Here is a 27,969-nt window from a genome sequence, read left to right as displayed (position 1 = left end):
TCTGGCCAAGATGTGGGCATAGCTGGATACACTTTGCCTCCTCCCACAACCTAAAGAAGGACAACAAATTTAAAAACAAAAACAACCAGAACTGCCAGAAAATCAAACTCTATGAAAGTCTGACAAAAACAAGTTAAAGAAGAAACATTCATCCATACTGGCAGGGTGGGTGGAGATGGGCAGCTGGGGAAGAGAGGACTGCAGCAAGGCGACAGCTGTCCTGGACTGGATGAGGTGGCGGCAGGTGTAGTGGGTGGTCCCACATTTGCGTGCAGCTAAACCAGGAGGAACAACTGAGGAGTGAGACAGGCTGTGCAAACCCTGGGTTCCAATGCTGGGAAATAAAGCCTCAAAACCTCTGACTGAAAACAGTTGTGGGGGTTGAGGTGGTAGCAGTAGAAACTCCTACCCTCACAGGAGAGTCCATTGGAGAGACCCACAGGGTCCTAGAATATACATAAACCCACACCACCCCCCCCCGCCCCCCCCGCCAGGGAATCAACACCAGAAGGGCCCAATTTGCTGTGGGTAGTGGGGGAAGTGACTGAAAGCTGGTGGAGAGCTAAGCAAGAGGCATTGTTCCCTCTTGGACCCCTCCCCCACATACAGCACCACAAGACAACCAAGTGGGTTGCTCCACCCTGGTGAATACTTAAGGCTCTGCTCCTTACTACGTAAAAAAATAAAAATAAAAATAAAAATTGCGGCCCAAATGAAATAACAGATCAAAACTCTAGAAAAAATAAAACTAAGCAATAAAGAGATAGCCAACCTATCAAATGCAGAGTTCAAAACACTGGTAATTAGGATGCTCACAGAAATGGTTGAGTATGGTCACAAAATAGACGAAAAAGTGAAGGCTATGCAAAGTGAAATAAAGAAAAATGTACAGGGAACCAACAGTGACAAAAGAAAACCAGGACTCAAATCAATGGTATGGAGCAGAAGGAAGAAATAAACATTCAATCGGAACAGAATGAGAAAACAAGAATTCAAAAATGAGGAGAGGCTTAGGAACCTCCAGGACAACTTTAAATGTTCCAACTTCCAAATCATAGGGCTGCCAGAAGGAGAAGAAGAAGAGCAAGAAGTGGAAAACGTATTTGAACAAATACTCAAGGAAAACTTCCCCAATCTAGCAAAAAAAGTAGACATCCAGGAAGTCCAGGAAGCTCAGAGAGTCCCAAAGAAGTTGGATCCAAGGAAGCACACACCAAGGCACATCATAATTACATTATTCAACATTAAAGATAGGGAGAGCATCTTAAAAGCAGCAAGAGAAAAGGAAACAGTTACCCATGAAGGAGTTCCCATAAGACTCTCAGCTGATTTCTCAAAAGGAACCTTGCAGGCAAGAAGGGGCTGGAAAGAAATATTCCAAGTCAGGAAAGGCAAGGACTTACAACCAAGATTACTCTATCCAGCAAAGCTATCATTTAGAATGGAAGGGCAGATAAAGTACTTCCCAGATAAGGTCAAGTTAAGGGAGTTCATCATCACCAATCCCTTATTATATGGAAGGTTAAAGGGACTTATCTAAGAAAAAGAAGATCAAAACTATGAACAGTAAAATGACAACAGACTCACAACTATTAACAACTGAATGTAAAAAACAAAAACAAAAATGAACTAAGCAAACAACTAGAACAGGAACAGAATCACGGAAGTGGAGATCACATGGAGGGTTATCAGCAGGGAGGAGGGGCATAATGGGGGAAAAGATACAGGGAATATGAAGCATAATTGGTAGGTACAAAATAGACAGTGTGTGGGGTTTAAGAATAATATTGGAAGTGGAGAAGCCAAAGAATTATATGTATGACCCATGCACATGAACTAAGGTGGAAGAATGATGGTGGGACGAAGGTTACAGGGCAGAGGGGCATAAAAGGTAGAAAAAAATGGGACAACTGTAATAGCATAATCAGTAAAATATATTTTTAAAAATATTACCTCTGTGTCAGTAGCTAGAAGGGACATTTGTTTTAATATTGAGGAAGCTGAACACGTGAAATGGGAAGAACATGGAAGGACCAGCAAAAAACCTCTATGGAATGACAGCACAAAACCTCTCACCTCCCTTTCCAATCTTAACTATGTTGATTTCCTTTTCCAAGAAGTTATATTATGTTCTGAGCAGACATCTTTAGTCCTTTCTATTATACTGCAGGGTTTAAGAAAATGAAACAATCGACTAATCCCACCTCCTTTTCCTTTCACATGATGTGACCCCAAAGGAAACACTCTTCTAATAGAATATATACTTCACAGTATTACTGTCAGGACTTAGTGAGGCTTTTTAGTAGTTTCAAAAATACACCAATAATATTAAGGGAAATCAAAATTATAAAGAATAAATACCTGTCCCAACAATGTTAAACAGTTTGAACTTTCTTATATTTCCTCCTATTCCTCTTTGGGTATATCTACCTCTAGCTTTACATTGTTGGGAAGCCAGGGTATAGACAGCCTCCTTTTATAGTGAAAAGATATTTAAAATAATTTGATTTAACACCTTGAGGATCCTAGGACAAATTAGGACTACTATTCTACATTTAGGGTTTCTTGATATATATTCATATTAATAAGTGAATTAATACCTAACCTATGACTCTACAACCTTTTTTTTTCCATTTAATTCTCAAAACAACCTTACTAAGTAAGCGTCCTTATTGTGACTCTACAGATGAGGAGTCTAAGGTTCAGGGGTAGCGAAAGTCACAAAGCTAAAATTCATCATCAGGTCTGTCTCACTCCAAAGCCCAGGATATTTCCTCAATAGGAGTACTTCTGAAAAGTCAGTCATTTGTATACTACTTTTATAATATCCACTTTATACAATCAACACCAAAAAGCTTTTCCTTATACAAAGTCACCTTCATTTTCACTGGTGGCTGCCTGTTTTCTTAGTCAAGGAGAGCCTCTGATGGAAATGAACAGAACCAATATTTGCTGCACATCTATAAATATGCCAGTCTCTGTAAAAGACAGTCTATGTTAGTAGTTCTCAAAGTGTGCTTTCTAAACAGAAGCAGCAGTGTCACCTGGGAACTTGTTAGAAATACAGATTCTGGGCCATGCCCCAGACCTGCTGCATCAGAAACGGTGGAGTTAGGGCCCAGCAGTCTATGTTAATAGGCCCTACAGCAGATTCTGAGCCACGCTCTGTCTGAGAACTACCACACTAGATATGTTATCTTATTTAATACTCATAAGTTCTCTGGGAACTAACTACTATTGATTATTCCCATCATCACAGATAGGTAAATGGAGGCAGCATAGACTAAGGCCAGTATCACATAGTTAGAGAATGAGGGGACCCGGGACTTAAAAAGCATGCTTGGCTGGTCCCTTTTCCTAGAAGCAAGTGGACTCAAAATGGGGTAGACAGAGATGCTGTTGTAGTGGTCCAGAGAAACAGAGTAGAGATATTTACATTAAAAAGATTACTTAGCCCTGGCTGGCGTAGCTCAGTGGATTGAGCGCGGGCTGGGAACCAAAGTGTCCCAGGTTCGATTCCCAGCCAGGGTACATTCCTGGGTTGCAGGCCATAACCCCTAGCAACAGCACATTGATGTTTCTCTCTCTCTCTCTATCTCCCTCCCTTCCCTCTCTAAAAATAAATAAATAAAATATTTAAAAAAACATATTAAAAAAAAAGTCTTCTTTAAAAAAAAAGATTACTTAGACATTGATTATAGATTTGTTAAGGTTTTGATATGTAACTAATCTTATTTTCTTGCTTTGAGAGTCATTAAAATGAAATTTGTGTTTGTGTTAAAAAAAATGCTGCTTCTAGAAAAGATTTGTCTTGTGCAATTGGGAGAGAATGATGGGAGGCTGAACAAAAATCCCAGAAATGGTCTTGCCAGTTCTGAAGTGGTAGCTACCTACATTAATCCTTTCTGCTAGAGTTAAATTCACATGAATTTAGCTTAGTGGATGTTTACCAATCATAATGGTATGTATACTTAATTAAATATTCATGTATACTTTATTCCATTTTAAACCTTGCATAATGTTGTTCTAGAGATTAGAAATTAAAAGCTAGTGAAGAGCAGGGTTTCCTGATTATTTCCTTTAATAGAGCTGGAGGCAAAAAAACTTATTGGGCACAGATTCCCCAATAAAGATGATGATGATCCAAATATTACATCACAGTCAATAGCTAGAAATATCATAAATGATCTCTCATCTGCCTATATCTCCAGTATAGTTTAATTATGTCTAAGCCTTCTCTATCAAGAGCTCAGTATTTTATGATTGAGGATCCTCAGTACTAACTCAAGAGCCAGGACAAATTGCACATTAGAAATCTTCCTCAAATTACTGGCCCTTAAAGAGCCTAGAGCCCCCTTTACCAACAAGGAAAAACAGGTCACACAGGTCCAGATCACTAAGACTATGTTTTGAAAGTCATGTCCAAATTTTCTATGTGTATTTAATGTTGCTAGGCTACACAAAAGGATATAATTTTTAAAACTGTTAAATAGGTAACTCATGAACATTATTTGTTTTGTGTAATTTTTCTTTCAACTGTTATTTCCATGTTGACAAAAATAAGTATCAGTGTGAACTGTCATATGGCCACAAAAAATAGCATTATTGTAGACCTGAATGTTCTAAACATTTATTAAGACCTGATTCTATAGTCCATCAATGTTTATCATTCTAGGTTGTCAGTATAATCAGTGTGATTAAATGCATCCTTTGTGGTCTTACAAACTAAATTCTAAATTTGGGCCAATGTACAGAGAACACAATGCATGAGGTCATGTGCCCATAATAATGTTCTGGTCAATGACACCTAGTGACATTGTAGCTGTCCTGATGTCATAGTGCAAAGGTTGTAAAAAATTAAGAAGGCTGTGCCTGAGATGGCAAACCATTTTAATTTGGGCCTGGATGAGGATGTCATTGAGGAGCTCCTAGGTGTGGTTTCTGAAGAATTGACTAATGCAGTGATTTGCAACCAGTGCACCACAAGAATATTTAAAACATGCTGTACCTGGCTATTTAGTCAAAGACATTGGTCTCTTTTCCCTTAGACTGTCAAATTAAAAAATGACAACAGTTAACACAACAATAGCCATCTGGTGTGAATTAATCAAAATTATACCTATTTTTTTGTCAGATCAGCAAAATACTCATATTTTTTGGTGTGCTGCAGAATTTCAATAATTAGTTTATGTATGCTGAGATGAAAAATGTTGAAAATTGCTGGGCTAATGAGTAGTTAGTGTTAGGACTGAAACAGGAGGCAATAAGAAAAAAATGTGCAGAAGAAAAAAAGAACCTCCAAGAAAATTCACTGTGAAGGGTTTAGCAGAAGCTTTTGCAGACCTCAGAAAGCTTCTTAAAAAGTCTACAGGGAGGAGGGTATAAGGAGACTAAATGATAATGGAAAAAATATATAGTAAAGATTAAAAAATAAACAAAAAATAATAAACATATACTTTTATTTACTTGTCCAAAAAAAAAGGAAGGTTTGAAAACACAGACCCCCCAACACTGAAAGGTTTTCATTGATATAGAAGAAAGTTGATGGTATATCATCTTCTTACAAGCAAATCTATGATGACAAAAAGGAACAAATTAAGCAAACTACCATTTACATACTTCTGAAAAGAATGATTCTTCCTCAAGAAGAGCCTCAGGCAGGTCCTTGAGGAAGGGTTACAGAAGGCATTGTCATCACACAAGATGACAGCTCCATGTGTGTTATTGTCCCTGGAGACCTTCCAGTGGAACAATGTTACAGAGCACAACAAGGGGGATCCTGGGACAATATAGTATTACTGAAAGAAGCCCCCAGGTCCGTTATGTATGCCGCCAGAGGAAAGACATCTCTCAATGCCAGAGATTCGTGAAAAGGAAATGTTTATTTAATGCTATACAAACTTAAGGCAGTGGCCTAATGTCTTCATCAAAAATCCTAAAGTCCCTTAAAACACCCACAAACACACAGTCCTTCCTCAGTCCTTCCTTCCCCCTTTGCCCAGTCCAGAGTACCGTATCTCAGGAAAGGAAATAGAAGTCCATGGCTCAGGCAGTCCTCTGGTTATTCCCAGTTAGTACTCTGTTTTGACTGGGAGACCTCCCTGGGTTCCTGGCACCTTCAGCTGTGTCGCCAGGATCTCTGCTAAAACTGGGTGGTGGTCCCCCCTTCTAAAGCTGTGGGGGTCCCCACTCTGGCAAAGGCACGTGGTCCTCTCTCCCAGGGCCATGGGAGTCCCCACTCAGCCAAAACTGCATGCTTCTCTCCCTGTACAATGGCTGCAAGGAGGGGGGGTTGCCACTCTGCCAAAGCTGAGTAGCGGTTCTCTGCTAAAGCTGCATGGTGATTCTCTCAGGGCTGTGGGAGTTCCCGCTCTGCCAAAGCTGCGTGGTTCTCCCTTCTCAATAGCTGAGATCCTCTCTGCACTGCCACAGCCTCATGGTTCTCCCTCCAATGGCTGCCGCATCTGGGTTTAAATCCCCGCACCAATCTTCCTCTGCAGCCCCATTTCCAACTCCTCCTACAATCGACTACACATGCCAGCACTCATATCCTTCCAGCTTCACTGGACTGCCATCATGAGTCTGGGCAGGTGTGGCCCCATGTCATGGAGCCAATCATCTCCAAGCTCCCACGCAGGTGCTGTAACTCAGGGGACCTGCCCCCCAGTTATGTCTTGGTGGGGAAGTTACTTCCATTCCCCTGGCTCAGAGCATGGCCACAGTCATTTAACATATCCATGAAACTGGTTAAAGGTTATAGATATGTTAAATGACCATGCCTGATATTAGCTGCAAGGCTGTTGCTATGTGAAACAGCTCTCAATGGCCCAGCTCCATTTATCCCTTCCCCCAACCCACACCTGGGTGGGGGCCGGGTGGTGAAGACATCCTAAAATCTCCTGGACACCTTGAGTTCTGGAGCTCATTCCAAATTCCTATTTGGGGTTCCCCCTCTTGGCTGCACCCTGTTACAACAAGATGTGGAGGTGGAAGACGGGGATAGTGCTGACCCTGACCCTGTGTGGGGCTAGGCTAATGTGTGTGTTTGTGTCTTAGTTTTTAACAAAAAGTTTAAAAAATATTTAAAAATAGAATGGAGCTTATAGAGGATACAAAGAAAAAAATTGAACAGCTGTACAATATGCTTGTGTTTTAAATAAATGTCATCACAAAAGAGTAAAATTAAAAAAGAATTTTAAAGTTTATAAAGAAAAAAGTTACAGTAAGCCAAGATTAATTTATTATTGAAGAAAAATATTTTTATAAATTTAGTGCAGCCTAAGACTACAGTGTTTATGAAGTCTACCATAGTGCCCAGTAATGGCTTAGACCGTCACATTCACTCACCACTCCCTCAATGACTCACCCAGAGCAACTGCCAGTCCTGCCAGCTCCATTCATGGTAAATGCCCTGTACAGGCCTACCACTTTCTATCTATTGTACCATATTCTTACCACATCTTTTCTGTTCAGATATGTTTAACTACACAAATACCTACCATTGTGTCACAGTTGCCTCTGGTATTCAGTACAATTACATGTAGCAAAGGCTTTTGGGCTCAGAGCAATAGATTATACCACAGAGCCTAGGTATGTGGTAGGCTGTACCATCTAGGTTTGTGTTACACTCTGTGGTGTTCACAAAACTATGAAATTGCCTAATGACATGTTTTTCTAAAATATATTCCAGTAGTTAATGACTGTCCCTTAAAAAAGACTGGGACTGGCCTTGGCCAGGTAGCCCAGTTTGTTAGCATGTCATCACAATACACTGAGGTTGTGGGTTCAGCCCCCAGTCAGGGTACATACAAGAATCAACCAATGAATGCATGAATAAGTGGACCAACAAACTGATGTTTTTTTCTCTCTGTCTCTTTAAAATCAATTAAAAAAAATTTTTTTAAGGACTGGGGCTGATCCAGCCACACCCAGATTTAAGTCCCTAGTAACCTTTCTGCAGAGAACACATACAATACCTTCTAAATAGCTCAGTGTTTATGTTTGCTTACAGCTATAGCTGGGGAATGTTTCAAATTTCTTTCTATTGTTGTATTATCTTAACCTTTCATTTCCTTATATTCATGTTTCTTTCTAAGCCAGTAGTAGTTGAGGAATAGTCTAGATCAAATGAAAACAGAAGAAGCCTACTGCATAAACTGGGAGTAGGTTCTGAATAGTACTGACTAGCAGGGCTGGAAGGGTGCCAAGTTGTGGGAGAAACACAAACCAGGTGCAAGAAGGTGGCAATTAGAGGCGTCCACATAGAATGCCAGCACTTTCCCTTGGCATCAGATGCGACTGCATGATGGGCCCAGGTTGGCTAACTGGGAAACAGATTTCCTAAGGAAGGACTGCTCTATTAACATTTGAACTGGAACTCTAGAGCTTACTAACTCTACAATATTTTTCTTCTATCTTTCTCTTTACTGATATTACTTGTTGGCCTAGCTATTGTGGAATTATATCTCCAAGCAGTATCTTACTCACTGTTTCTCTAATCCTTTCTATAAAAAATTCCCCCCACCCCAACCACCCAGGTACAGAATGCTTTTATCCTTTCTTCCAATCTTCTCATAGCTATCCATTCAATCCCACAAATCCAAGCCACAGCCATCTGGCACTCTGCATATTCTCAAGTCAGGCACAATGATAGGTGGTAGTGTGGTGAGTGATGGGGAAGACAAAGATGGATGTCACATTTCTTACCCTTAAGAAACCCAAAAACTAAAGAGGTAGGGAGGAGAAGAATATTCACTTAGCAGTTATTATAATTCAATGCTGGCAGCAGTGGCATTGAGTGAAAGAGAACCCAGAGTTGGAGTACCAGCCATCTGAGAGGTGGGTTAGCTGAGGTGGCTTCTGGAGGAGGTAACATCCTGGGTGGGTTATAAAGGATGGATGGGAATTACATAGAGATGCTAGGAAGGGTATCCCAAAGAGGACATCATAAAAAGCCACCAATAAAAAATCAGGTAAAAATTGTCGAAGTGTGTAGAGCCAGTGGGTTGGTGGAACATAAAATATGAGGCATCAAGTAAAAGAAATAAGGGTAGAGAGGTGGGTGGGGAAATGAGAGGGCATCAGGTCGTGGAGGTCCTGCCACATTAAGAGCTTCACCCTGACCCTCAAGATAGTGAGGAGCCACAGTACAGCTTTAAACAAGGGAACAACAGGTGCTCTACCAGCCTTTCTGGGGGTTCACCACTGTTGGACTCTGGGGAGCAAAAGTCCCTGGTGCCTTCTTCCCACAAAATTCCTAGGACCTGGATTAAAAAATTCTTCAAAATAAGAAGAAAGTTGAGTTTTAAATTAGCTCCCTAAGTATCTGTATATGATCTAGTTAAATAAAAAACACATCTTGTGGTATTTTGTTTCTCACTTATAGACAACAGAGCACTTAAAATAAGGACAATTTTTCTTTTATCTGTGTATTTTTGTGGTGAACTTAAAAAAGTATATGTACTATTTTCTACACATTTAATTAGTTTTATTATCTATAAACTTAATAAAATATCTCTGCAAGTTTATATAAGAAAGCAATAATACTAGTTGCTGGTGGAGGGCAAAATTTAAAAATTTTAAATCTTGTAAATATATTTCCTTTTTTACAAAAAATATTTTATTTATTATTTTTAGATAAAGCAGGAGGGAGGGAGAAATAGAGGGAGAGAAACATCAATGTGCAAGAGAAACATCCATTGGTTGCCCTTCACACCACCTGTCCCTTAACCCAAGCATGTGACCTGACCGGGAAATGAACCAGAGACCTTTTGATTCACAGGCTAGCACCCAATCCACTGAGCTGCACCAGCAGAGCTATTTCCTCTTTTTTAAAAAAAGCTAACTTTAAAAATTGTTTTAAAAATAGGGATAGATATTTTGGGGCTGGGGAACATTTTATGAGAAGTTGGAGTAGGGAAAATTAGCCTAATATTCTAACATTATACTGAAATTAGCCCAACATACTAAACAGTCACTAAATTTAATGCTCAGCCATTCAAATCCTGAAACTTAAATTCCATGAATCATGTCCGCCTGCTTACAGAGGTACCCTCAGTACACAGAATGGTGCTTAGTACCATAAAAAGTTAAATAAATACATGTTGACTGCCAAAAATACGTCAAAATATTCTATTCTTTTTTGAAGACTTCTTTTCTGTACTGTGTGAAGACAGAATCCTCAACACATTCCATGAGCCAGACCAAAGCCTGGTTCAGGTGAGGCTCAGGAGGCTAGCATAGATGACAGTGTGGGGTGTGGTGACCAGTTCCAGCAAGGACAACCCTCGCATGACTCAAACTAGCACAGCAGCCCACGAAGCCTCAGCATGCTGTCTTCCTACACTCACACACACACACCCTGCTAACCTTATTTCCAGCTTAAAGTGGTGAAGTGGAGCTTCCTTCCACCACCCTCATCTTTTCTCCTGTCTGTGATTCACAGGGGACTTTGCTTTAACATACAGGAAAGAAAAAGTAATCATTCCTTCTCTTCCTGGTACAAGAGAAACAGTTCAAACTTCAGGCCACACAAGTCCAGGATCAGATCTCACTTTGCCTTAAACAAGCTCTGTGGAGATGAGCACAGCACTTCAGTCTCTCCAACCTCTTTTTCTTCATCTATATGGGGGGGTAACAATGATTTTGTTCTTATAATTAAAAGAAATGATATAGAACATCACATATTTGGCACAAACTATATCAACAAAAACAATATTAAATTCCGCATATATAATATTTACATGAGTTTTAAATAGTTACTTATAAATAATGATAAACACTTACTACACTATGGTAAATGTTGGTTCGCTCCCCCCCATAAGTCTTTATGATCTGACAATTTAATATATCTGGAAATAAATTGCTCAGAGAATAGCATATGTCTCTGTGTCCAGTTACCTTGCTGAACCTCTTTCTGGCACTTTCTCTAGGAAGATTTCTGTGACCACCACTCCAGTTTAGCTCTTAGGAATGCTGCATTTATTGGGCACTTAATAACTCCTGTGAGTGTGCTTTCAGATATGAGGGTAGTTTCAAACAGCACTCAAATGCCTCAACAATAATGATAGTACTTGTAAGAACAGGGAGTTATTTCAAGCACAGCGGGCACAGAGCCACCCTCATACAGGGCTGACACCCACAGGTAATCTCTGGTAATATACGGGAAACGGAATTTTGAAAAGAAACACAGTCCTGAATCAAAGAGGGAGTGTGGTGCTGTCTTATGCATTCAGTTGCCTGGCATACATCAGACTCCTTTCCACATTATTAATAACAACAGAAAAGACTTCACAGCATATAAACACAAGAAGTTGCAAACTGGAATTTCTAATAAAAATCTGTGCCTTAAAAATTAGGCATTTACTTTGGCTCAACTTCAGCTAGAATGTTTCCCTGTATGTTTCATATCATTCTTCTATACAATAAACTATCAAACTAGATTTATTGAACCAAGTCAGTTGAGACCTGGGTATTTGTCCAGGTCTTAGACTAGAGACATTTAAACCATAATGATAACTTGTGAATTGTCCGAAGAGAATTCAAAGATTCTGAAAAGAGCCCCGTGAACTATGAGCAATGGCTTTGAGCATCCGTGCAGTGCTCTATAACATCTCCTGAAAGAAATACTATGTACTTCAGCTCCTAAGCTCTGGAATGCTTATGAAATCATCAATCTCATTATGCTACAGCTGTGCATATGGAGGACTACAAAAAGCATTCATTCCAAAAACTGAGCTAAAATGGACAACTAACTATATGATACATGGTCAAAGGTGGCTTTGCCAGAGCTGTAGCTCAACAGATTTCTTAGATTACTATATTACACATAGTTAGTTATAAGACAACAGATCTGGCACTAAACTGTCACTAAAAAGCAACCAGGCTAAGTTTCCTAAGCATTTCAATTTTTTAAAAATAACTTCAAATGAGTCAGATCTTTAGAGGAGCTGAATAGTGGTAGCAAACTCAATCTATGAATAAAGAAAAAACGGTAATGGAAATTAGTACCTACTTGGAATCCTATTAAGTGTCACCCAGAAATGTTCATCAGGACTATAGGTATCTTTTGACCAGTGCAGTAGATCAATGGCCCTTTTGTCATGGAAGATGAAGTTGACAAAGTCTCTGGTAAGGGCCACGTAGGCAGTGCCAAAGTAGATGGTCAGCTGATGTGGAGGTGAGGTTTTCAAAATGTTAGTATTTTTCACAAAAGAGCCATCTTTGCCTATGTGCTCTTGGTGGACATATTTAGTCCGGCCAATTGCATGAGCTGGAGGCAGCACCCCAGGGGTAATGTTTTTCCCTTTAAATCCTTTCAGATACTGAACTATTTCTTTGTTGGTTTTCAGGGGAAAATCTTGTCCACAGGTGTTGATGACATACTTCCATGGGACCTCAGAGGCTACCAGGTCTTTAAGGCAGTTCAGGTCAGCCTGGAGCCTGGAAATGCCGGCATAGACCACAGGCTCAATCTTCGAAGCAATGAAAGCATTTTGAAAGCAGCTCAGTAACTGCCACACAGTTTTCTTAAACTCTGCTGTGGCTTTCTCATCCACGTGAACACAGTAAACATTTTGGGGCATGTAGATAGCCCTGAAAAGCCTTTCAAAAGTATCAAAGTCTTTATGGATGACCAGGACATATGCCAAAGGGAATGCCACTTCTTCTTCTGACAGGGGGCTAGTGATGTAGTGATTCAGGATCAGGTAGTCCTTGCAAGGAACACTTCCCAAAGGTGATGTCAACGTCTTCTCCCAGAAAAAAGTTGACTTATCTTCTAAGGCATCCTTACAGGCATTTATAACAGAATACCTTTCACTGGAGCTATTCAACCTCCTTTTTGGCAGGATTAATTGGCTACTGTAAACTATCACAAAAATAACTACAGTGAGCACAGTGAAAGCAAAAAGGTAATACTTCCAAAAGTTCATTATTTTCGATAGTTTGAGGAAAGAATCTCTCTCCAGGGATTGGGAAATGATCAATCAGTCCCTGAAATCACAGGTGTGAAGACGCTGAATGGACTCCCTTTGCCAGTCTTGAATGTCAACAGCTTCTCAAACGGGCTTCCTTTCCGGAGTCCTTTAATCCTCATTTATTCTCTACTTTAGTATCGCGTCCATCTTCTTGGGCAGTGGTGGGAGAGGACATGCTTCTCCAACAGGCACTGGTCTCAGGCCCCAGGCGCTGGGACGAGAGAGCGAGCAGACACCAAACAGCAGTGGGCAGACAGCAGAGCGCAGACAGCAGAGAGAGCAGAGCGGAGGCTCAGCCCGCCCAGCCTTCGGGAAGCCCTCCTCATTTGCATATGAAATGCAAGTGGTGGATCACAGCAAATTACGTTCTGGAAAGGATTGACCGCTCCTTTTCACTGGGGTTGAGCTTCTCTTGCTTCACCCCACCCCTTTCCATCTAATCTATTCCGATTTTATCTCCCTTCTCTTTTCACACTTTCCTCTGGCATTTTAGAATAAGTGTTCTCCTTTTTCGGGTCAGCCCTGTGGCCTGCTAGCACGCCTTGAAAACCACTGCATTTCAGGCTAATACTCCTCTGCTTTATATCTCTTTCTGCTAAGCTTTATCTCTTTCTGGCTTGTCTTTTCATTTCGGTGTTATCTCTACCTCTGAGCACATACCGACACAGATAAGGAAAAAATGCACTTGCAACAGCAAGTTATCAGCAGCTAAAAATTGGGAGGTAGGTGTTTGCTGGATTAAATGAGACAGTTTCTGATGGTGTTACATAGCATGCATATATATATGTCATGGGCATAGGATGAAGGCAGAAGGAACCTAGGAGTGACTTGAAACGTTAAAGTGTTGCTGTGGATGACATGAATGAAATAAACACACCTTAGTTTGCCCGCCAGAGAGAAAGGTGATAGTCATTGTTCCCAGAGAGCAAAAGCTGGTTCTCATTTCACAAAGAGCTTCAGATAACTCATGTTGTTGACATGGTATTATCTACAATATGTAGAATAGCCACTGGGTCTCTTTATAAGCCTGACATCCTGAGATTTGAGGGCATTTCAGAGAAATCAAAGTATTTTACCTCCCACCCAATGCCCTCACCCACTTCCTTATTCTAAAGAAAGAACTAAGACTCCCCAGACTATAGCAAAATTCCTGGAAGTATCAGCTGGTGAGATTCAGATAAGCCAGGAAGAGAAACCCAACAGGTCTGGTCACATTACAGAGGGGTTCTCAAAGCTCATGTGTGTGCCAGGTGCTTCCAGCACTCAGCAAATGTGGAGTGAGCAGCTGCAGACTGATGCAGGTTGTAAGGATGCTTCTGGGGGAATGTAACAAGTTCTACTAAAAGACTAGCCATGGCAGTCACAGTGGGTCTGCTCCCATCTCGCTCCCACAGTCACCCAGCTATCCTACCTGTCTGGGCATGGTGTAACAACTGAAGCAGCTGCCCCTGTTAAGAAAACAGCTAGTGTACAATGAAACAATCTTCCTACCCTCTCCTATCCAACACCACCCCTTAACTTCCTGTAATGCCCTGGACAAATGAATGAATGGCCACAGTAGCACGGATGTGACAGACAATGATTTGGAGATAAACCCAAAGTGTTGACAGGATCTTAAAAATCACTTAACCCAACCTTTATTTTATAGATGAGAAAACTAAGACCAATACAAATATTTTTTTTCTAAAGTCATTCCACTGGATAGAAGCCAGCACCTTAATTCTGCAGATCCCTAGGCCAGATGCTAGAGCCCATCTAATTGGCTTCAGATCCCAGCTGGTCACTGACCAGCTAGCTATGTGACCAGGGTCAAGTTACTTAGCCTCTCTAAGCACCATGTTCTTCATCTGTGAGATGGAAAATAACAGCGGTTGCTATTTCACATGGTTAGAATATTAAATGAGATAACTCTTGTTCAGGGTTTATGTATACAGTCACATATGTTCAGTCAGCATTAGCAATTTTTGTTGTTGCCATTTTTATTTTGAAAAATATATAATATTTCTGGCCCTGTTAATGAAAGGACTTTTTTTCGATGTAGCTCAGTAATTTTTATTGCAGCTGGAAGACAATACAGCACAGAAGCTTTATGGTAAGTCTGGGAAAAAGTGTTATTTACAGTAAATGACAAAAATTTGTCTTTGGTAATATGAGTACATATGAAGAATGCAAAATGCAAGTATGGATCAGCTATGAGCTTTCATGGCCTCAACGTACATACTAAGGAAAAGCTGGATGTTTAAGAACTGAAATGGTGCTAAGTTTCATCTACAAGGGCATGTGGGGGTGTGGGGGTGGTCTTAGGCCACAGTAATGAAAGGATGAAATACAATTTCTAGGTTTGACAGATTCAAGATATTGAAGTCTTCAAGAATCCAATATGGAATATTAATTAAAAAGCAGGGAAGATAGTTCTCCACGTCTGCAAATGAAACACAGTGGAAATAACTATTGTATGTATCCCAGATAAATAGTCTTGGTTTCAGTACTAACAAAACAAACAGAAAGGGTACTTGTGAGCACATCACAGTTAAGCCAGAAGTGATCTTTCACCTGGATAGATTTCAAAAGTACAAGATACAGCAGGATACAGCACCATGGACATATCGCTTTTGGATGTTAAAAGATGGATTCTTTTTAAAAACCACATTTTCCTTCCTTAAATTTTGGTCAGTGAAGCTGACAGTTCTTTGGGGAACTGTGAAAGAATGGCAAGGTCACACTCATTTTTCATCATAAAGCCACCAAGCTGATGAGTCTGTGCTTAACTCAAGAATGACCAGTGGGGGAGAGAAAACAGGGAGTTCCCTGCCAGCAGGAATGCTCTCTCAGAGGAAGAGGGGTTAACAGATGAATTCACAAAGGTAGGCAAGTCTATACAGAACACTGAATGCCATGCCTAAATCCTCCTGAAACTCCAGAAACAGGAACACCACACCATGCACAGTCTTTGATTTACACACTCCATTACAAAGGGGAAAAAGGACTCCAATACAACTTTGTAACTGTGTTAACTGCAGTATAAACTGAAGCCCTGAGTTTGGCAGGTAACTAAGAGAGGGTTATCCACTTAGGTTACATGACAACAGTGTTGGTGTATATGATATATAAAATATATAAATAATACATTATTTTTATAATAATAAAAGTGTAAGTATACTTTTTATAAGTATAAATAATAAACAGGTACTATTTAAATTAAATTACAGTGCTGCATTATGTGCATAACGGTGTTTGAGATAGTACTGGAGGGCCAGGGCCTATGACACTAAGGACTTAACTGTCCACATTGGTAAGTCACAATCTAGAGGGGACACAGAGTTTAAATGTGCTCTTTTGGTGGCAAAAATCCTGAAGATGAAAGAAAAAATACTTCTCTGCAGAAACATAAAAACAAATTGCAACATCTGACCAACTGGGACCCACCAGAAAGAAGACTCCCAGCCTGAATCAAGTGAGTCAATTTCAGAATGAGGCCCTCTGTGTCCTCACCAAGCCAAGGGGCAGGAGGCACCCTGTCTCACTCCCTACTCCAAGAGTAGGGAAGCATTTAAGCACAGGCCTATTTATGAGAGAATATTTTGCTCAAGTGTAATTCACTTAGGCTGGGAATTCTTTCCCAAATGTCAGGTGTTCTTTCAGCTTCCAAAGTAGCAAATGTATCTGTTAGTCTGACAGGTCACCTGAGCACCATGTGGGGGTGTTGGTGGTTTTGCTTTCATTTCTTCTGCAGGAGAGGTGGTGTCTGGTGTGTCATTGCAGTACCTCACATACTCACATGAAAATGGGGTAGGGGGACCAGGGAACTATAGCGATATTTAAAGATGTGTTGGAAAACAGCCACGAGCACCTCAGCACCATGACATCTACAGTTACTTGCTGTTGGCTCTTGGATACATTTAACAGAAAGATACTGTAGCTCTTTTTTCTTAAATGACATACACATATACAATTATTTTTATACTACTACAATTGCCTTTAATCTTTATCTAGTGCTATGTAGAAAGGGTTTGTTTGCATGATAGATTTTTCACAGCCTTATAATATACCATAACTTCTTACTTCCCCTCCTCCTCTCTAATCATCTTTTCAAGAAAAAGTTCTTTGGTAAAGCTATCTAAACCAAAAATGAACCAAACCCACATTTGGAGGGTGGTTGGAGACAGCTGTGGCCAAGACAGTTGTGGCAGGTTCCAGTCTTGGGAGGATTGGGTTTTTAAGAAGGGATGTGTTCAAGGCATTTCCCAGGAACTGATTTTTCTTGTAGTTGCACTCAGCATGGGTCCAGCAGTCACCACCATGGGGCATTCTGGAAGAGGCCATTCCCTTGAAAGGTGTTCCTGCCTAAGGGACAGTGTCAGGCTGTGGGCTCTGTAGAGTGAATACCGCCCCGATGGCTTTCGTGCCCAGCTCCCTCCTGGGACACACCAGGACTGCTGGGCACCAAGTGCTACATCCCACACTGCAAGTGTGGGCCCTCAGCCTCTCATCGAAGGGCTCTTGGGGAAGGAATCAGTTATGTACAAGTGACCTACATGGGAGGGTTTTCCATATGGGACTGGATTCAATTCAATGTGACTTTTGAAACCTTTAAACTTGAAAGGATATTTTGAGTTCTGTTCTTACTAGTGGAAAACACTTATTCTCTTAAGGCTCTTTCCCTTTAAGCTTGAAAGGATATTTTGATTTCTGTTCTTAGTAATGGAAAAGAAAACCTTATCCTCTTAAGGCTTTCAAATGGGTTGAAATAGGTACTCCCACTCAAAAAGAATGAAGGTTAAATGCCATTCTTCCTCTCCACTATCCCCCTTCACACCCCCCACCCCCCACCCCAGCAAGGGAGATAATGGGAATGTGGCTAGATAAAGGGAAGAACTGAATAATCCATTTTGATGTCTTCATCTTGCTTCATTCTTACTAGAGCCACATACTTTTCTGCAAAATACATCTGGACTTGTGGAGAGCATGAGGTGGCAGGGGAAGGGAGTCATGCAATGGGGAAGTGAGGCAAAGAGCTTGCAATGCAAGCTATCTGTTTTTTCCCCTCTTTGCTTTGAGCCTTGATCCTATAATAGGGAGCTCTGGTGAAATGCCAATGCAAAGCAAACTCAACAAATCTTTAATCATGATTTAGTCAAAGCAGATTGCTAGTGGGAATGTAACACAACTTATAGTTCAAAACAGTGGTATCCAAAAAAAAAAGTATAGTTTGTTCTGCCTTATTTACAATGGTTTAGGTGAATAGCCTGAGGTTAGAATGTGAAGCCTTTCTAGCAGCTGGCCTGGCAGGAAGTTTGTTTTGCCTGGTGTCTGTGGTGACTGAATAGGCATTGTCTCCCAGCAAATAATTGGGTGGGCTCAGCCATTAACTTCTAGCCAGGTCATTATTTCTGCCCCTTTCACTTCAGTTGCTTAACATATTAAAACTGTCATCAAGTGCACATTTTGTATCATTCTCCGCCTTGCTCTGACCCAGGATAACCTTTATTGTCACAAACGAGGACAAGGACAGTAACAGCACATAGTCAGCTCAGCTCAACATTAAAACAAAAGGCTAGGCTGTCCAGGGGTTTTCTGGGACCCTAGTGGGATCTTTTTCCTCCTCACAGTCACTTAGCTCTCATTAACCTTACATGACCTTTGCATCTACCCCTGCTGGGCTATCATAGGCAAATGCCAATGCTGGTGTTGTGGGAGCAGGGTTGGTATTAGGGCTTGACTTATTCCCAAGTCCTCATAGTTCTCTACCTCAGGTTGCTTCTCTCAGCATAATTATTGGCTACTAAATAAAGGCAATGCTTTTGATTGGTCCACTCATTTCCATTGACCTGACACCACCATTCTGCTTCCCATCTAAGGCTCTAGTTGCATCAATCTGGCAATCTCATACATTCTGGCCATAAGCTAGACACAGAAAGTAAATAAGAAAAGACCTCCCAGCAACCAAAACAATGATCACATGTTGTAGGCTGGATTCATACATTCAAATGTGTACAGGCAGGTAAGATTCTTAAAAAAGTGAAGTTGGTTGGAGGGAAGGAAAAAGAGCTAGTGAGTTCACAAGTGGCTGCTAACACTTGGCCCTGGTGTGATAGACATGAGGGAAGGTGGGGATATTGGCGATGAGATGTGTCCCACCTAAAGCAAACAGTTCCTCTCAATGCTAGCAATTAATCCATGCTGGATCATGGCACCAGAGCTGCCAGCTCTTTGGATATTTTAAGTGAAGTGAAAAATCTAAATTTTATTTTTTAAAAAATAAAAAATTATTTAAATGTTATCAAGTAATTAATAAAATTTCAAAACACAAGTGCATGCATACATATGCACCATTTCATCCTCAGGATGCCAGTTTATCATCTTTGCTTTAAGCACCAAGGGCTTAAATCCTTTTTGAGGTTTAGTCTATTAATTCTTAGTTTAGACACAACCTTAAAATTTCTCAGACCTAAGCAGGTAAGAAGTAACAGATTAGAAGAGGGATGCACAACTGGCAGATTTGGGCACCCTAATGTCAACAATAGGTGATGAAGTAAGAATGAAGTAGGCTCAAGAAAAACTCCACGAGCAGATCAGTGCAAGATCATTCAAAGACAGGATGACTGGACATTATTTGTACAGCTAATTGACCATTTTATTAGTATTGATCAATACCTCTAGGATTCATAAGTATCAAATAAGTTAACACCTGGGCAAGGGCTTGAAGACTCTGACAATCAGTGCTAGCATTGGGCCAACCAGACCTTCTATGACAAGAAACAGAGTCCTAACATTTAGTGAAATAGAAATAGAAATGTATTAATCAATATCTTCTTCTGGCCAAGATGGAGGCATAGGCAGATATGGTTGGCTTCCTTGCACAACCAAAGAAGGATAACAACCAATTTAAAAACAGAAAGCAACCAGAACTGCCAGAAAATCAAACTGTATGAGTTAAAGAAGAAACATTCATCCAGACTGGTAGGAGAGGTGAAGATGGGCAGCCGGGGCAAAGAGGATGTGTGGCAAGGTGGAGGCTGGCATACAGAGCAGTCCCACATTCACTAGTGGATAAACAAGGAGGAACAACTGGGGAGCAAGATAGAATGTGCACCCAGGCTTCCAACTCCAGGAAAAGAAAGTCTCAAAACCTCTGGCTATAAAAATCTACGTGGTTGCAGCTGAAGGAGAAACTGCCAGTGTCACACGAGAGTCCATTGGAGTGGCCCATGGAGCCTAGAATGTACACAAGCCCACCCACCCAGAAATCAGCACCAAAAGGGCAAAATTCGCTTGTGGGTAACAAGGGAAGTATCTGAAAATGGGGCGAGAGCTGAGAAAATGGCATTTTTCCCTCACTGACCCCTCCCCAACATACAGCACCACAACCTAGCCAAGTGGGTTGCCCCATCCTGGAGAATACCTAAGTCTCTACTCCTTACAACATAACAGGTACCCTGAGACAAAGAAAAATGGCCCAAATGAAAGAACAGATCAAAACTCCAGAGAAAGAACTAAGTGAAAAGGAGATAGTTAACCTATCAGATGCTGAGTTCAAAACACTGATAATCAGGATGCTCACAGAAATGACTGAGTATGGCTGAAAAATAAAGGAAGAAGTGAAGGCTATACAAAGAGAAATAAAGGAAATGTACAGGGAACCAACAGTCAAGGGAAGAAAACGGGTACTCAAAACAATGATTTGGAACAAAAGGAAGAAATAAACATTCAACAGGAACAGAATGGAGAAACAAGAATTTTAAAAAATGAGGAGAGGCTTAGGAACACCCAGGACTACCTTAAACATTCCAGCATTCGAATCATATGGGTGCCAGAAGGAGAAAAGGAAAAGCAAGAAATTGAAAACTTATTTGAAAAAAATAATGAAAGGAAACTTTCCCAATCTGGTGAAGGAAATAGACATATAAGCTCAGGAAGCTCAGAGAGTTCCAAACAAGTTGGATCCAAGGAGGAATACACCAAGGCACATCATAATTACATTACTCAACATTAAAGATAAAGAGAGCATCTTAAAAGAAGCAAGAGAAAAAGGGAGACAGTTACCTACAAAGGAGTTTCCATAAGACTCTCAGCTGATTTCTGAAAAGAAACCTTGCAGGCAAGAAGGGGCTGGAAAGAAGTATTCAAAGTCATGAAAGGCAAAGACCTACATCCAAGATTACTCTATCCAGCAAAGCTATCATTTAGAATGGGAGGGCAGATAAAGTGCTTCCCAGATGAGGTCAAGTTAATGGAGTTCATCATTACCAAGCCCTTGTTATATAAAATACTGAAAGTACTTATCTAAGAAAAAGAAGGAGATCAAAACTATGAACAGTAAAATGACAGCAAACCTACAACTATCAACAACTGAACCTAAAACAAACAAAAACCAAACAAACTAAGCAAACAACTAGAACAGGAACAGAATCACAGAAATGGAGATCATATGGAGGGTTATAAGCAGGGAGGCAGTGGGGGGAGAATGGGGGAAAAGGGACAGAGAATAAGAAGCATAATTGGTAGGCACAAAATAGACGGGAAAGTTAAGAATATATAAGAAATGGAGAAGCCAAAGAACTTATATGTATGACCCATGGACATGAACTAAGGTCGGGGAATGCTGGTGGGAGGGGGTGACTCAAGGCAGAGGGGAATAAAAAATGGGACAACTGTAATATCATAATCAATAAAATATACTTAAAAATGTGAATACCAAGAAAATAAAGTGGAGGTGTGAATTATGTTTATAATTAAATTATATATTCATATATAAATTTGAACACTACAACAAAAATTAAAATCTTGGAAGAATTTCTAAACAACAACAAAATAGGTACCTTCTACATATATTCTGCACATTCCATTTTCAAAGGCATTTCTGAAGTATTTACTCAAAATAGTTTTTCTTTAATTAACCATTTTGCCCACAAAATAGTGGGCTTTCATTTACATAGAAATTCACAATTATGACAAAAATTTTTCCTAAAAAATGTTAGACAAATATGTGTGCCACATGATTCCCTCAGGCATCAGCACTTCTGCTGTAAAGGGCTAGGTAGTGAAAGCTTTAGGCTGGTGGACCATTTGTTTTCTGAGGAAACCACTCGTCTGCTCCTGTAGCATGAAAGGAGCCATGACAGTATATGAAACTGTTTATGGACACCAGTGTCTCGATGTCTTGTCATTCTCATGCCATGAAATAGTCTTCTTTTTATTTTTCCCAACCATTTAAAAGTGTAAAATCATTCTTAGCTGTGGGCGGTATAAAAACAGGCCAGACTGAGCCAATGGGCTATAAGGTTTTTGCTGATCTCTGTTCTAGATTATAATCACGTTCTTCCAGGCCTAAATTTTGCAGTATTAGAGACCTTGCAATCACCTATCATTTCTGTATCTTTTCCAATGAAGAAATGAAAGGGAATAATAAATATCCCTATATAACTGCCTGTTTTGTAGTACAGAGCACTGGACTGTAAGCTTGGGTTTCTTTTTCTCTTATTTTTTTAAAGATTTTATTTATTTATTTTTAGAAGGAGGGGAAGGAGGGAGAAAGAGAAGGAGAGAAATCAATGTGCAAGACATATATCAATTTGTTGCCTCTCACATGCCCCCATTTGGGGACCTGACCCACAACCCAGGCATGTGCACTAACTGGGAATTGGACCAGAGATCCTTTTGGTTTGAAGGCCAGGTTCAAACCACTGAGCCACACCAGCCAGGGCTGCGTCTCTTTTCTTCTGTAAAGTGCAGATGTTCAGAACAGTGACCTCACAGTTTTCTTATAGGTTAATACATAAAAAGAGCTTAGAATAATGTCTTGCACATGAAAAAATACTCAACAAATCTTTAGGCATCTCTCTCTATTGCCCAACTCAGCTTATCCTGAGACTCCAAACAGCTGGTCCACCCTCTGAAGTACATTTAGTGAAGAAAAGCTGTGCTTGAGGTCTGCTTCTGCCTCCAGTGCACCCCCACCCCCACCCCCACCCCCAGCCAGGAGGGAACTGCCCTTCATTCCCATCTGCAGACTCTGGAGCCTATTCTTTCAAACTGCACTGTTTGGTTCCCTGTTCAGAAAACCAGCCTGCCAGTGCACCCTGTAGAAAGCTGGCGGTACACACGTTTGTAACATGGTGGCAAAAACCAAGGCTTTGATGCAAGATATAAAATCTGGCTCTGCTGTTCACTATCTGACCCTGAGAACATTCCTTGGGATCACTATGCCTGAATTCTCCACTTTTAAAAAGGAGTAGTTTCATCAATATGATTTATAAATTTAAAAAATACACATATACACACACACACACACACACACAGTAGTTGCTTTTAGCCTACCCAAGTGGAGGAAAGTAAATCCAGCAAAGAAGTTTTCTGAGTCTTCTCCCGCTCCTATTCCACATGCTACCAGCTTATCTTATTCTTCCAGGGCCACACTGCTTTTTCTGCTTCCCTGGCAGCCTCCTTGGGGTAGCACGTTTCTTTCCCTCCTGGGGTTAATTGCCCAGACTTAACTCTAATTATCCAAAACAATACAAGAAAACCCCACAAACAAAAATTTTACTTTTGCCCACACCCTGCTAAATTTCCAGGAAAAGAACAGGTGACTCTGTCTTTCTGTGCAACTTTCTGTTTCTAAATGTCTCTGCTGAGAAAAAAAGACCACAAAGTCATGAGAACACCTTGCACGCTCAAGGTCTCCCCATATTTTTCTGGTATACTTCTCAAACCAAATGCCGCCAAACCTCTCCACCCCCATATCTTTGAATATTGAATTCAAGTTGCAAGGGGATTGTATAGTATTTCTATAAGGAGATAGTATTTTATAATTCAACTGCTGCCAGAGATGTTCATCTTGAAGATACTCTATCTTCTGAACATTTTCAAATAAATGAAAACAAAACAGTCTTAAAATAGAGATAGGCAGTGGTTTCCTCAAACTTCTAATTTTAATAGCTCTATTTCATTCTTGATTCATTTTCAGTTTATTCAGTCCACTGTCTTACTAGCTTCTTTCCCACAGAACTTGTCATTTACTTGAGTTTACACAGTTTGTTAGGGCAGAATGCCTGGATAAATCTCCCAGAACAAATGTTTCTTCTGTTTTCCTAGAAATTAAAGCTAGAACAAGATGTACCCTATGTTTATAGTTAGTTGAAGAAAATCTTTACATTTGATTCCCCAGTGCTTAGAGTGGCTTTAGACTCTAATATTTACCAATCCATCCTTTTAGATGACATCCTTAAACTCTTTCCTTTCTCTGCAAAAATAATGGAAACATTGTTATAAATAGAGTAGGCTCAGTCCTGGTTTGGCTAGGGCCCTCATGGCTGATTGTGTAATTTGGTTCACTACCCTTTTATGTGTCCTCAATGTGTTTTGACCTATGTAGCTGAATGGCTTTGATTATAATTATTCCAGTTTATTGATTGGTGCTATTCTGTCGAACATAAATATCTAGGGCACTAATTCTCAATCCTGGGGTGCCCAGGGCATTGGAAAGGTGAGCAGCAATGGGTGGCGGCAGGACGCAGAGTGACCAACTGTTCCAGCTTACCCTGGACTGCGGGATTCCCCAGGCCATGGGATTTTCAGTGTTAAACTTGGGAAAGTCCTGGGCAAACCAGGGTGAATTGGTCACCCTAGATACCATCAGTCCTACTGAGAGATGTACCCACTAGAGGGGATTTAATAACTAATCAATGTGGAAGGAAAAGAAATGTTTAAATTGTTCATCTGTGTGGGAGGAACATACAGATCATCAAAAGTCTGCAAACTGTAGTGCATGGAAACTCTTCATGATGCTTCCCCTGAGCAAACCACTGAGCAAGCCACTGAGGCATGGGGACAAAATGATTAACACTTGTGGGTAGCTCTACAGCAAATGCACTTAAACCATTTTAACTACGCAGATGTTCTGCAGTGGATACGAGAATGCCATAGTAACAACCTAATGATGGGAAAACCGAAAAGAAAAATAACTGTTTTTACAATGTTAACCGTATCTGAAATCTACTCCCTTCACATTGCATGTGACCTGAGAGATCTTCTTTCTTTAAACTGGGGTCTAATAGAAAAATAGGAGGTCCTGTGAATGGAAGTGCTTGCTTTAACATCTATAATAAATGGGCAATGAAGCCAGAAAAATGTTAACTGATTTCACTGAACAGCATAATCAACCAGCTGTTTGATCTCTTTGACTCTCCATTTCCCAAATTTATAAAACTTTAGGATTGGAACTAGATGCTCCCCAGGGCTCCTTTCAGCTCTGAATGCTGTGATCACTATAGCTTCTGCACAGAATAAAGAAGAGATTGATTTTTACAGGAAAATTGTCCTGGGGAGTTATGTTTAGATGGAGTAAGTGCAGGGGAAAGTCCAAAATGTGGCAGGATAATTGACCCAGAGATCAATCAAGAAGGCTTGGAGGTGAAGTGGAGGGCAATTAGCTTGGACAGATGGAAGTCCTAGGAGAGCAGAAGCCAGACAGGAGGTGTTCTACCTCTCCAGCCACCACCCGACACCTAGCCAGGACTTCAGGGGCTGGGGCAGGCAGTTTTCCCATGGGACATGGGAGGGCATTTGGTGCCCTAGGTAGGGCAGCCTTCATTCTGTGGAACCATAAGAAGCTCAAAGAAGGAGCTCTGACTTGAACTGAGGATAAAGTTATGGAATTTCAATAGATGAGAAATTATTCAAGGACTAGGGCTAAAGAAGAAATAACTAGAAGAGGGAACTGATCATGGCAGGAAGCTAGCTGCATTTGGATGATCTGAGTATCTTGAGCTTGCTGTAAAGATGACAGATTTATCCTTGAATATGTCCACAGTTAAGTTTTGATGTTTTAAATTTGGCCAAAGAGAAAGATTATGGGGAATGGCTATCATTTATCCATTTTCTGAAAATGTGGACCTAAAATGGATACAGGGTAAATATATTTGGGGAAAACCATCTGCCACTCATGGTTTTGTTCAAAAGCATCTCCAAAAAGAATACCACATACTGTGTGGGTCAGAAGATGAGAAAAAGATTGGCTTGTAAGTGTCTCTAGCATTAAGAAATCATATTAAGAAATGGTTAGTGAGGAGAGTAATTAATATTACTTGCTACTTTAGATTTAGCTCTCTAAGATTGCAAATGGTCCACTCTGAGACTCAGAAAAAAAAATATCACCAAAAATCATGAAGCAGGGTCATTTGCTTCACCAAATGATAGGTTAATTGTATCAAAGAAGCAGCCTTTAAAAAGCCCAGATTGGCCTTTAAAACAAGGGCCTCCGCTGTTGCACTGTTCTTTTTAGTCTTTGGTGCAGAGTAAAACCCCAGTTCGAGAAATGCACAGAGGGTGGGCCTCAGAGTGAAGCACAGTCCAGCTTGAGCCAGTGCTGCCCCCAAAATAAACTTGGCTTTGAGAAGTATTCCCGAGATGAGCCAGATGCTCTGGAAAACAGAGGGAGAGAGAACAGAAGCAGAAAGGACTTCAGGAAATGTCCCAGAAAAATTAATTGAACATGACTAGCAGACGCTATCTGATGCTGACACCTGAGGATTTGACAGGGTAATCTAGTCTCTCTCTCTCTCTCTCTTTCTCTCTGTGGTGATGGGGGTGGTACGGAGTGGATGGTGATTTGCAGCTGACTGGGTAGCAGTGCTGAAGGAGATATTAAAAATTATTTTCACTTCTGGTCAAGATGGAGGCATAAGTAAACATGGTTCACCTCCTCACACAACTACATCAAAATTACAGCTAAATTATAGAATAGCCATCACTCAGAACCATCAGAAATCAAATTGAATGGAAGTCTGACAACTATGGAATTAAAGAAACCACATCCATCCAGACTGGTGGAAGGGATGGAAACGTGGAACAGGTTCTACATCCATGTGTGGTGGATAAAAATTTGGGAAGGACATCTTGGGAGTAAGGAGTCCCAGCCCCAACCAGGCTCCCCAGCCCAGGGTTCCAGTGCCAGGAAAGTAACTCCTCACAACTTCTGGCTGCAGAAACCTGCAGTGATTTAGTGGGTTGAAGAAAATTCTACAGTCCCAAGCGGTTCCTCTTAAAGAACCCACACACAGACTTAATCAGATTCACTTTTTCTGATCTCCAGCAATGGGGTAGCAGCTTGAAAGGCACCAGTGGCATACAAGGAGGAACTGAAGTGTCTGGCATCAAGGTGAGAGCCAGGGGACTCCTAGACAGAAAGGCAGGCAGAGGCCATTGTCCCTTTTTTGAACCCTCCCCACAAAGAGCCACAGAGCTAGTTGGTGGATTCCATACCTAAGAATCAATCAACCTGGCTAACACTGTTTACCCTGGAGATACCCTGAACTCTGTCCCACCCAGCTTATGGACTCACCCAAACTGTTAACCATGACTTTTCTATGTGAATGGCTGGTCTTGGATCATGCTTTACAACTTCCTAAATCCTATCAAACAAGCAACAGCCAGCCTCAGTGAGCCCCCAGCCCTCGTTATCTGTGGCTAAGTGGTCCTAAGCCTGGCACTAGCAGCAGCCAGCCTAGATCCACAGCTTGACTTTGCCTGAGAATCTCCAAGCCCGGCACAAGTAGCAGCCATCTCAGACTGCTTTATAGCCCAGGCAGGGTGGCCCTGGGCAAAACACAGATGGGGGCTGACCTTGGTCTGCACCACACAGAAAACCCCAGGGCCTGCATATCCAGTGGACAGCTGCAGACCACAGTGGTGCACCACCATCCTGCCTCTGCACAGCTGGTCCTATATGGAGGGCAGATGTTGGTGGTCAGTGGTCACAGCAAATCCTTGTAGTTGACTGTCCTGGGTAAATCCCTCCCATTGACCTGCCAACAGCAACCAAGGCTCAACTACAAGAGGAGGGTGTACTCAGCCCACATAAAGGGCATACCTCAAGTACCGAGCTTGGGTGATAGGGGAGGTTGTGCCACTGGACCCTATAGGACACCTACTATATTAGGCCATGCTACCAAGAAAGGGAGTCACAGCAGCTCTACCTAATACATAGAAACAAACA

The 27,969-nt window shown here is 41.0% G+C and overlaps 2 protein-coding genes across 4 annotated transcripts in view; both read right to left on the bottom strand.

Annotated features, from left to right (window-relative positions):
• Positions 1-27,969, bottom strand: part of LOC123820762 (N-acetyllactosaminide beta-1,6-N-acetylglucosaminyl-transferase) — a 108,738-nt gene that overhangs the window by 34,572 nt on the left and 46,197 nt on the right. Inside the window, exons 1-2 of one of the 3 annotated variants that reach the window (XM_045841698.1) lie at positions 12,014-13,367; positions 10,374-10,620 (exon numbers count right to left, since the gene is read on the bottom strand). The exons of 1 other annotated variant lie outside the window; for it this stretch is intronic. In XM_045841698.1, coding sequence (XP_045697654.1) covers positions 10,550-10,620; positions 12,014-12,932 — 990 coding nt within the window. In that variant the 5' untranslated portion in view covers positions 12,933-13,367 and the 3' untranslated portion in view covers positions 10,374-10,549. Of the gene's footprint in view, positions 1-10,373; positions 10,621-12,013; positions 13,368-27,969 lie in introns of those variants that run through there. One more of the 3 variants, XM_045841697.1, reaches the window with a different exon arrangement.
• The window catches only part of LOC123820763 (N-acetyllactosaminide beta-1,6-N-acetylglucosaminyl-transferase-like), a 67,266-nt gene that overhangs the window by 27,336 nt on the left and 11,961 nt on the right, over positions 1-27,969 (bottom strand). The window lies entirely within an intron of this gene.

Source organism: Phyllostomus hastatus, unplaced genomic scaffold, assembly GCF_019186645.2.
Source record: "Phyllostomus hastatus isolate PE091 unplaced genomic scaffold, TTU_PhHast_1.1 phas_contig_37, whole genome shotgun sequence".
Classification (NCBI taxonomy): Eukaryota; Metazoa; Chordata; class Mammalia; order Chiroptera; family Phyllostomidae; genus Phyllostomus; species Phyllostomus hastatus.
The sequence above is the reverse complement of the archived record's forward strand: the minus strand, read 5'-3'. Positions and strand labels throughout refer to the sequence as shown.